Source organism: Gopherus evgoodei, chromosome 1, assembly GCF_007399415.2.
Source record: "Gopherus evgoodei ecotype Sinaloan lineage chromosome 1, rGopEvg1_v1.p, whole genome shotgun sequence".
Lineage (NCBI taxonomy): Eukaryota > Metazoa > Chordata > Testudines > Testudinidae > Gopherus > Gopherus evgoodei.
This window is the reverse complement of record NC_044322.1, coordinates 123,523,599-123,534,180: the sequence shown is the minus strand read 5'-3', so window position 1 is coordinate 123,534,180 and position 10,582 is coordinate 123,523,599. Positions and strand designations below refer to the sequence as shown.

General features: G+C 44.0%; 1 protein-coding gene across 2 annotated transcripts in view; it reads left to right on the top strand.

Annotated features, from left to right (window-relative positions):
- Positions 1 to 2,898: 2,898 nt before the first annotated feature.
- Positions 2,899 to 10,582, top strand: part of SLC9A7 (solute carrier family 9 member A7) — a 117,898-nt gene continuing 110,214 nt past the window's right edge. For both annotated transcript variants that reach the window (XM_030571402.1, XM_030571401.1), the window contains exon 1: positions 2,899 to 3,280. In XM_030571402.1, coding sequence (XP_030427262.1) covers positions 3,022 to 3,280 — 259 coding nt within the window. In that variant the 5' untranslated portion in view covers positions 2,899 to 3,021. The remainder of the gene's footprint in view (positions 3,281 to 10,582) is intronic.

Genomic DNA, 10,582 nt, shown 5'->3' with positions numbered 1-10,582 from the left:
CCACATTAAATTCTCATAAACAAACTAGGAAAACGTGATCTAGATTAAATTAGTATAAAGTGGGTACATACCTGGTTGAAAGACTATACTCACAGAGTAGTTTTCAGTGGTTCTCTGTCAGACTGGAAGGACATATCTAGTGAGATCCCAAGAGAGTCTGTCCTGGGTTTGATACTATTCAATATTTTAATTAATAACTTGGACAATAGAGTAGAGAGCATGTTTATACATTTTGTGGATGACACCAAGATGGAAGGGGTTGCACACTTTGGAGGACAGATTTAGAATTCAAAATTATCTTGACAAATTGGAGAATTGGTCTGAAATCCACAAGATGAAATTCAATAATGACAAGTGCAAAATATGGAAGGAAAAGTCAAATACACAGCCACAAAATGGGGAATAACTGGCTAGGCAGTAGTACTGTTGAAAAGGATCTGGAGATTATAATGGATCACAACTGAGTATGAACCAACAATGTGATGCAGCTGCAAAAAAAGACTAATATAATTCTGGGGTGTATTAAATGAAGTATCTTATGTAAGACACAGAAGGTAATTGTCCGGGTCTACTCAGCATTGATGAGGCCTCCGCTGGAATACTGTGTCCAATTCTGGGCGCTACACTATGAGAAAGATGTGGACAAATTGGAGAGTCCAAAGGAGAGCAACAATAATGATAAAAGGTTTAGACAGCCAGACCTATGAGAAAAGGTTAAAAAATCTGGGTATGATTAGACTTGAGCAAATAAGTGGGGAATTTGATAACAGTCTTGAAATACGTTAAGGGATTTTATTAAAAAGATTTATTAAATCTTCAGCAAGGGAGATTTAGGTTAGATATCAGGAAAATCTTTCTAGCTATAACACTAGTTACGTACTGGAATAGGCTTCCAAGGGAGGCTGTGGAATTCCCATCATGGGAGATTTTTAAGAACAGGTTAGACAAACACCTGTCAGGAATGGCACAGGCTTACTTGATCCTGCCTCAGTATAGGGGGCTGGACTCAATGACCTTTTGAGGTCCCTTCTAGCTCTACATTTCTATGATTATTACTAAATAGATTAGTAATTTGTAAGATGGAAAGTATAAAACCTGCTCCCTAATGCTGCTAGTGCCTTTTCAAATGGCATCTGTAACAGGGTGGCTTGCCCCAGGGCCTGGAGACCTTGGGGCTAAGCCAACCCTGGTTAAAAGGTAATCAAATGATTCCAGTGTAAAAGAGCAGGAAGTTGCAGTGAAGTTGGCAAAGTCTAGGATGTTATGGTAGTGTCTGCAGGGAGTCCTGGGTGAGACCCTGACCCAGCAGAGATGCCTGGGATAGACCCTATCCAAACAGGAGAAGGACTATAAACGCCCTAGCCAGGAAGGCCTGGGAGAAGGAAGAGAAACTGTTCTGTGAATTTAAGAATGAATTCCGTTTTGAGGTTCTGAGTTTTAATTATGGTTTATTTTATATTGATAAACTTAGTCCTCAAGGAGGGGTATTTTTTTTTATCAAGACAGCCTGAAGTGATGTTTATTTGATTAGTCCAAGGGGGAAACGGAGGCAGACTATCTAAAGCGTCATCCTAGGCCACGATGGGAGGCTGCTTTGTTACTATAATTCCTAGGTACTTCGATATTGATTGCTATGGATAGTGACTGAAAAAAATATTAGGAGGGTCACTGCCCCCCCATGCAATTTATAAAACTGAATGTTAATAAAACTGTATTATTCAAATGTTTAAAAGTAATACATGAAAACGGAAACTTGTTTGGATTTGGATTCCTCTGCTGTGTCTACAAACTGAAGGTTACAACAGAATGCTAAGATATAAGTGAAACTGAGCAGGTTAAGTGACACTGAGCAGTGTATTTTATCATCCAAAGTGAGTCAACTGAAAAAAGTAAAGTAAGATGATTCCCTCACCCCCAAAATTCTTAGTTTTAAAGCCATAAAGCAATGTCAATATCACAGGCAATGCAGTTTTTCTTTAAAAATTGCCTTATTCTAACCATTATGGTGTATAGTGTCCCTTTACAATAATGTGGAAAACCAGATCCTGCTGCAGAAGTGAAGCACTTAGTGCAGGGGTCGACAACTTTTCAGAAGTGGTGTGCAGAGTCTTCTTTTATTCACTCTAATTTAAGGTTTCGCGTGCCAGTAATACATTTTAACGTTTTTAGAAGGTCTCTTTCCACAAGCCTATAATATATAACTAAACTATTGTTGTGTGTAAAGTAAATAACCTTTTTAAAATGTTTAAGAAGCTACATTTAACATTATATTAAAATGCAGAGCTCCCGGACCGGTGGCCAGGCCCCAGGCAGCGTGAGTGCCACTGAAAATCAGCTCGCATGCCGCCTTTCGCACGCGTGCCATAGGTTGCCTACCTCTGACTTAGTGCTTTCCATGTTATGTTATGCCAAGCACCTGTACAAGATGTTATCCTACCAGTGTGCATAGATAGTGTTGTATTGCCACTTTGCACAGCTGCCAATGCCTATACAAAGGGCATTATGGTAGAGAACCAGGTCCTCACAGCGTTTGGATTTTGTACAGGGAGAGACAAATCTTCAGCTGGGGAAACGGTGGGTTAAACTGACAATCTAATAGCTACCCTAGCTAGCCATTACACCTGGACTAGCCAGTCATCAGACATGACTCTGCACAGTCTAGTACAAAGGCAATGGCCACCTGACTCTCACCCTGCCGGCTTCCAGGCTGCCCTGCAGAGCACCAGGCATCAGGCGTGCTAGCTCCAGTCCAACACCAGGGCTTTGCCACCCACCCCGTCCGGATTTGGGCCTCAGGAGGTGGGGAGGAGGCCTACTCCTTTAAGAGGCTGGGCAGGGGAGGGGGCGTCTGGCTGGCTGGCGGCGCGTCCCGTGTGCGCTGGGGGATCCTGCGCACTGGAGCTGCGCCCTGTTTGACAGGCTGCGCGCAGACAGCAGCAGCAGCCGCAGCCCAGGGCTCCCGGACAGCCTGGGATCAGCTGCAGCGCGGCGGGCGGGTGGAGGCGGCGGCTGCTTCCAGCCATGCAGCTCCCCGTGCGCTCCCGGCTGCTGCTCCTGCTCCTGCTCCTGCTGCGGGCCAGCGGGCTGCGGGCCGGGGAGCGGAGCAGCAGCGCCATGGAGGAGATCGCCACGGAGAAGGAGGCGGAGGAGAGTCATCGGCAGGACAGCGTGAGCCTCCTGACCTTCATCCTGCTGCTCACCCTCACCATCCTCACCATCTGGCTCTTCAAGCACCGCCGGGTGCGCTTCCTCCACGAGACTGGCCTGGCCATGATCTATGGTGAGCTGGAGCCGCGTGGCCGGGCTGCTGCGCCCCGGCGGGAGCTGTCCCCGCCGGTCCAGTGTATCCCGGGGGGTGGTTCCTGTGATCTCCGCAGCGGCCCGAGCCGGGGACGGGGGAATGACCCGGGCTGTTAGGGAGGAGCCCCCCTTCTCCTCTTCCCCCTGCTCCTTTTCACTTTCCTTTCCCCGTGTAAACGCGCGTTCCCGTGAGCTCAGGGACTGCTCCGCTTATAACGAGACGCCGGCTCTAGTACGTAATATCTCTGACACACTTTCCTCTTGACCTCTCTCTTTATTGGGAAGCCCTTGGGGGGCGATCCAGCTGCGCTTCCCCTTCCCCGGCCTGCTGTGGGGGTAGGGGTGATGGACTGGAGGGGAACCTCCTTCAGTTCTGATTTGCCATGAAATGGGCCCAGGCCGTGATTGGTCGGTGTGAGGGAAGCGAAGTAGCCAGGTGTTTCGTGCCACTCTGCTGAGGTTCAGTCGCGCAGTGATGGAAGGAAGGAAGGCGGTGGGGGTGGCAGAGGGAGCTATCCACAATAAGTGTGTGTGTGTGTCGGGGGATTGCTCCTGTCTGCTCCTTTCTTAAACATGCTATTTTATTCTGATGAAGACGGCAGACATCCTCCAATATGCATGTGGTTGAGTTCTGGTTTTTACACCATGCTGCCTTGTTGTCAAACGGCCAGGAGATCCAGGAATATGTTTTAAAAAAAATCAAATAAGAGCAAGCTGCCTTTTTGTGGTAAGTGACAAGACCTGTAAACTTTATGTCAGGCCAATAAAACCCCCTATTGTATAACTTGTCTTTGGTGACAGGTTTTCAGGCAGCTTAGCTTGGGGACTTGCTCTGGATCAAAGCAAAGAAGAAAACTCCCATTATGCCTGCAAGTTCATATGCAGGGTATAATATCTGAAATGAACAGTTTTCCCCCATTATGTATATTTGAGGTAGCTGTGCTCTGTCCCACTTGCATCATTGTACACTCTAATGCCATAATACAATATGAAAAGGGCTTTGGCTTTTCAACCGATTTCTCTGATTTTAGGAAGCTATATTGCTAAGAGAATTTATTCTATATTTCTTGTATTATGTGCACACAGATCATCTCCATCATTACTTTGAAATATAACTTAAACATTGCTGCCATGGTCAGTATTTCAGAAGATGAAAAAAAGCATCATTAAATGTTCATGTGCTTTGTCCTGGTAACTGACCGCCAAAGAGCTGCTATTTTCTTGTCTCTGGCGCCCAGTACTTATTGGCTACCAATTGATTGCAACGAAATTAGATACCAGGAAATGTTTACACAGTGCATCTTAAACCCTCTTGGTTGAATAGGCAATGAAACAAACAGAGCGTGTTCTTAAAAAAAATCCAGCTGTAGGACAAAAATAAATGACACAACAGAACAGATGTTCACACCTGCACTCTGTGTAGCTGTTAATTCAGATATGCTTAGTCCCACAGTCTGCTATAATTAATGAGTGGTGCAGAGGCCTGCAGGTAAACCTATGCTGATGGCTTTTATACACACACACACACGCACACACGCACACACACTCTCACTCTCACTCCTCTCTTCTTATTACTGCTAGTGGAACTTCTTTTCTTTCTGTAGGTAAACGAGGTCTTGCATCATAATGTAAAACACCTACTTGAAATGTGCATGTAATAAGCACAGATGAGAAATTCAACGCAAAGGAAAAATTAACTTTTTTTCTTCCAGGATGAGTACTAATTTATCCTAAGATCTGATTGCTTGTTAAAGCAGTGGAATTTTCCTCTGCTGATGTTTTTCTTAACCCATGCCAGTCTCTTCTTACTCACTGGTCTCTTGCTGCATTGCTGTGCATTTCATTTTACACATACACACACACTGCTGCAAACATAAAGGTTAAAAAGACTGACGAATTATCTAGTAGCATAGTAGTACTTAGCACTCAAATAACACTTTGGAGGCATAAAGCACAGTGCAAACATTAATTAGAAAGGAAAGATTAGGATCATATCATGCATGTTACTTTGTTACCGCCTTAATGTAGTCATCTTCAGAATTGCTTCAGGTTGGGAGTATTTAAGAACAGCACAGTATTCTAGACTTAAGTGTTTTTTCTTTTCATTGTCTATGAAAGTTTTATGTACATCAAGGGCTTAAAAATACCTATTGATAGTGGTGTGCATTTACTACATTTCTAAAATATGCACACCATTTATTTTATAGGACACCAAGGGTATTTGAATGTATCATGCTTACCTCTTGAGATGCATTTTGACACAAAATGTGAAATACTTCAATTGGAAAAATCTTCGATTTTAATTAAATGCAATACATTTACTGTAACTTTTAGGCCTTGGTACTTAAGATGGTTCCCTAGCTTCTGATCTTTGACAGAAAAGTGAAAATTCCGTATTCATAAATCTCAGGAAATATAGTATTGTAGGCTTTCTTGTTGTGAATGCAAAAATGGCAGGGGAAATGTCAAACATTTAGTTATTACATGATCCTGGTGCTTGAGGAAAATATGGCTATTGTTACAATTATTACACGTTTTCAAACAGCAACTCTAAAAAGATTTAATATTTGGAATGCATAGATGAGCCTCTTTGTTCCAAGATTATAATATATGATGTGCTTGCTTTAGAACACCCTCTTGCCATGACACAGCAGACCTCTGGGGAGAAATATTTAAATAAGTTTGTGGGTGTTTTCTTCCTCAGATGTTAGTCTTCATGCCAATAAAGCTATGGCAGGGTCTGTCTCACATTATTGAAAAATACTGCAGGCTTCCTATAGAACAAAACAAGCTAGATTTGTTATGTTTCTGATATTACACACAGCACATGTGCTATATCAAAGTTACATCATTTGTATAGCAGTTTCTTTCTTCCTTTTGCACAAACATTCACACAAAGAATGGTGGCTAAGCTGAGAGGTGTTTGGTGAAAGATGATACTGGGGTATTTAAGGAATCTAAAACAAAAAACAAGCAAATCTATATATGTATATAAAATTTAATATCCTCTCCTCATGCTTTGCACACACAGCCACTGGAGAGCTTACAGTCTAGGAAAACAAATATCTAGCAAAGAGTTCTGATTCTTACTTGGATTTCTGGGTTTCACTGCAATATAAACATATAATACCAAATGATGCATAAAGATGCATGTGATTTTTTTTTAAATCAATCTAGGTTCTAAACAGTGCATAATAGATAATAGTCCTATGTGCACTAACTTTCAGTTCAAGACAAGGTAGGTTCCCCATCAAATTTAATCTCAGTAAGGAAAGAAGCACTCCAAAGTCCCAGGTAGCTGTACAAGAGTAGTTGCTTATGCTATCTAAGTACATTTATAAAAGAAGCAGATTTGCATTCTCCAACACCAAGTTACTTTTTCACTCATAGGAACACTAACCTCCAGACTGTTGGCCATAATTGTTGGTTATGCTTCAAAGAACAAGAGCTGAGTTCTTGGAAGTCTGTATAGAACAGGATTTCTCAAACTGGGGTCGCCGCTTGTGTAGGGAAAGCCCCTGGCGGGCCGGGCCAGTTTGTTTACCTAACCGTCCCCAAGTCCGGCCGATCGCGGCTCCCACTGTCCACGGATCACTGCTCTGGGCCAATGGGAGCTGCAATTGGCCGGACCTGTGGACGGGGCAAGTAAACAAACCAGGCCGGCCCGCCAGGGGCTTTCCCTACACAAGTGGCGACCCCAGTTTGAGAAACCCTGGTATAGAATCCGTGTCTGATAAGGCCACTGCTATGCCTGGATTTGCCCTTTTCCCATAACTTTACATTACTGTCTGACTTGTTTCAAGAATACCAAGCGCCATTGTGCAGTCCTACAACACTTATAAATTCCCTGCTCTGTCACAACCTCCTCAATGGAAGCTGTCCCCACTCGTCTATCTCTAATAGGTTCTGATTAAATATGCTTTCTAAAAACTTTGTATTATTGAGATATTATTTGAGATTTCATACATCACTCTTCAAACTGTAAGCCATATTTTTCATAACCTTTTGTCACAGTTGCAGCGTGAACTGCACCTTAGATCCCTTATAGTCCCTCTTGAGCGCAGCCCTTAGATGAGAGGCCTGGCTTTCTTAACATTACGCTGGGTGGAACCATGCAGTCCAATCATTCTTAAAGTGGATCTCTGGACTGCAGCCCCCCTGCTTACCGACTGGTTTGGTACCTGTCACCCCTTTTCCTCTGGGGACCTATGTCCAACAAGTTATTAAAGAAACTAAAAAACAGTATCTTCAAAACAAAGCATTAGTTATTAATTCCTCTGACGGTTCAAAGCATATACAACAAAGGGTGAAAACTATCAAAGGCCTTTATGTGTAGAATTTGCACCGTAATCTTTCCTTGCCAGGTTTGGTATGTTCTCCTCAGGCCAGCTAACCCCCATGTCTGGTTGGGAGAAGCAGATGGTCCTGCTTGCCACCTGCTCTTTCTGTATCTTGGTGTGTTCCTTGCCAGCTTGTCAGCTCTTGCTGGCTTTCTGAGAAGCCTCTGGCCACTCATTCAACCCCTTACCATTCTAGGCCCAGTGTTCTGCAGTGGTTTATCATTCCCTTTAATCTCTTTCTTCTCAGCCTTGGTAAAAAGCTATGTCACCTGGTGCTGAGAAGTTGCTTCTTCACGGCTATGAACTTAGCTGTTGTAGCAGCAGCAGCAAAGAGTCCTGTGGCACCTTATAGACTAACAGATGTATTGGAGCATGAGCTTTTGTGGGTGAATACCCACTTCGTCGGATGCATGACGTAGCTGTTGTGTTTGTTCGGATGTCTTATGCTGTCTTTCCGGCTTGGTTCCTTTAACAACCCCTTTGATCTAACTCCATAGCAAATAACCCATCGTAAACAAACCCACCAAGACATGTACTGTAATAATAAGGAAATACAAATATTTCCCTATTTTCACACCTGTAATTTATAATCTTACTTAAGATTAAGCAATATGTGTTGAATCCTGGACATCTCCCACAAGTAGTGGAGGTCTTTTTTGACAGGCTTTGAAAAATACACTAACAATATCTACTAGCTATCTGAAATTAAATGTAATGCACATTGTTAATCAATTATAGTTCTGCATTTACACCTGTAAGCCTTCTGCCAGGTGGCGTGGGGAGCCACAAGGGTTGGGTTCAGTATCTAGGGCAGTGATACTCGGACCTCGGGTTCAGGAGCCAGATTTGCGATCAACATTACCCGAAAGAGCCACAGTAGTGTGAATTAATGGTTTCTTTTACTAGTACTGTATATTCGTATTTAAACTGTATGACTGGAAATATTTTATATTATTCTTACAGCAAAATGACTAATTATTATTTTACCAACTACAATTGGTTAGTAACATAGTAAAAGCATCCTGATTGGCTAAGAACTTAGGTTAATAAAAGCAACACTGTTTTAATATGTGCTGCAGAGAGATGCAGGTGACCTATTAAAGAGGCACTTGTGGCTTACGCACTTCAGTCTGAGTATCACTGAGCTAGGGTTTCCTCTTAACAATACAAAACAGAACTGGCTTGAGCTCACACCCAGTGATGTGGGAAAACATACTACTACATCTGGGAGCCTCTGAGAGGCAATCATTCCCCTCTCTTCCACACACTGAGTCTGTGTATAACAAAAGAGAACTTTTAATAGAAGGGAAAGGGAACCAAGCATTAGTTTGGGGAAACACCACAGTGACATTCAAAAGCATGTTACTGTAAAGAAAGCTGACCCCGCAGTGCACTGGGCACTGTCCTTTGCCTCAGTTTCTCACCTTGTGGTGAGAAAGTCCAATGAATGAATGTCCCTTTAACACATCACTCCCGTCTCCCTCCGCTGCATTCCATGCACAGTTGGCTGTCCTTGGTTAGTCAAGACCTGAGTTTAGAGGTGTGTTTGTAGGGGTTCCTCCTCCCATCCCAGAAAAGATGGGGGGAGGGGACGTCGAGCAATGTCTCTGTGGTCACTGTATGCCTCTGCAACTGACTGTTTGCCGCTGCTGCCACTGCTTTTTTCTGCCACAGTTGGTTGCTTGCTACCACCACTTTTCTCTGCTGCCACTGGTCACGTGCTGCTGCTATTGGATGCTCGCTGCCACTTCTGTGATGCTGTGTTCTGAGGCTCTACCACTGAACCCAGATCTTTAGTGATTTTTGCTCTTTATGATTTCACTGGTTTCAGGGAACCTCACTGCCAGGACAGGCTCTGCATTATCTTTCCTTTCATCATTATCTAAGACATAGCCCCTTGACCTGCTTGTCAGTGATTCAGCTCTGGTAATCGGAACAGAAACAATGGCTCTCAATTGAGTCTAATTAGCTCTGTCTTTAAACAGTGGAGAGGGGAAGGTCAAATAGTATCTAGGACTCTTTGGGCAGAGGCTACTCCACCAGGTAGGAACATCCTGTGCCCACCCCCACTCACCTTCACTGGGATGTGGCATCCTTACACCCTGCTTAGCAAGTAAGATTCAGATTAGGGTGACCCCCTCAATCAAGGCTGGCTAAGTGCAGTTCTGCTGCCCTTTACTCGTACAATACGGATAATAACATTTCATAACCCCCGCGCTCAATGCTAAAGTGCTTTATCGCCCAACACCAGCCGAAAGTGATCGTTTTGGCGAAGAAGCTCCATCATGCTATGTATTTAGGCAGAGTTGGGGTGTCAATGCAAACATGGTCTGTTCCTGCAGTCTTTCCCTCTGCTCATCACTAGATGTGGTGGAGCTCATGCAGACCCTGCTTACACATCTCTTAAATTATAAGTAGTGCTCCGTGTTTGTCACGGAGGTTGCAGAATTCATGGATTCCGTGACTTCCTGCAACCTCCGTGACTTCTGCAGCAGCAAGTGTGGTTGACCCCAGGGCTGCCCGAGCAGCAGTCGATGTGGCTGGCCCTGGGGACTGCCTGAGCCACGGTCCTGGGGTGGCTAGAGCAGCCACTGGTGCCCCAGGGCTCCCCCCCCGACCCAGCAGCTGGGCTCCCCCTCCCCAGTGTACCCCTCCTCCCCCCCGATTCAATCAGGTATTTATGGTATAAATCATGGACAGGTCATGCCCTGGGATTCTTTGTTTCTTGCCCGTGACCTGTCCATGACTTCTACTAAAAATAACGGTGATTAAATTGTAGCCTTAATTATAAGGCCCCTTTGGGGCAGGCGATGCCATTTAGTATATAGTTTTTAAAATGCAGCACACAATTGGGCACTGACCTTTTTGAGGTGTCTAGGTGCTAACACAATGTAAATGAATATATTTCCTGATAATGATCACCCTTATAACGTAATTGATCT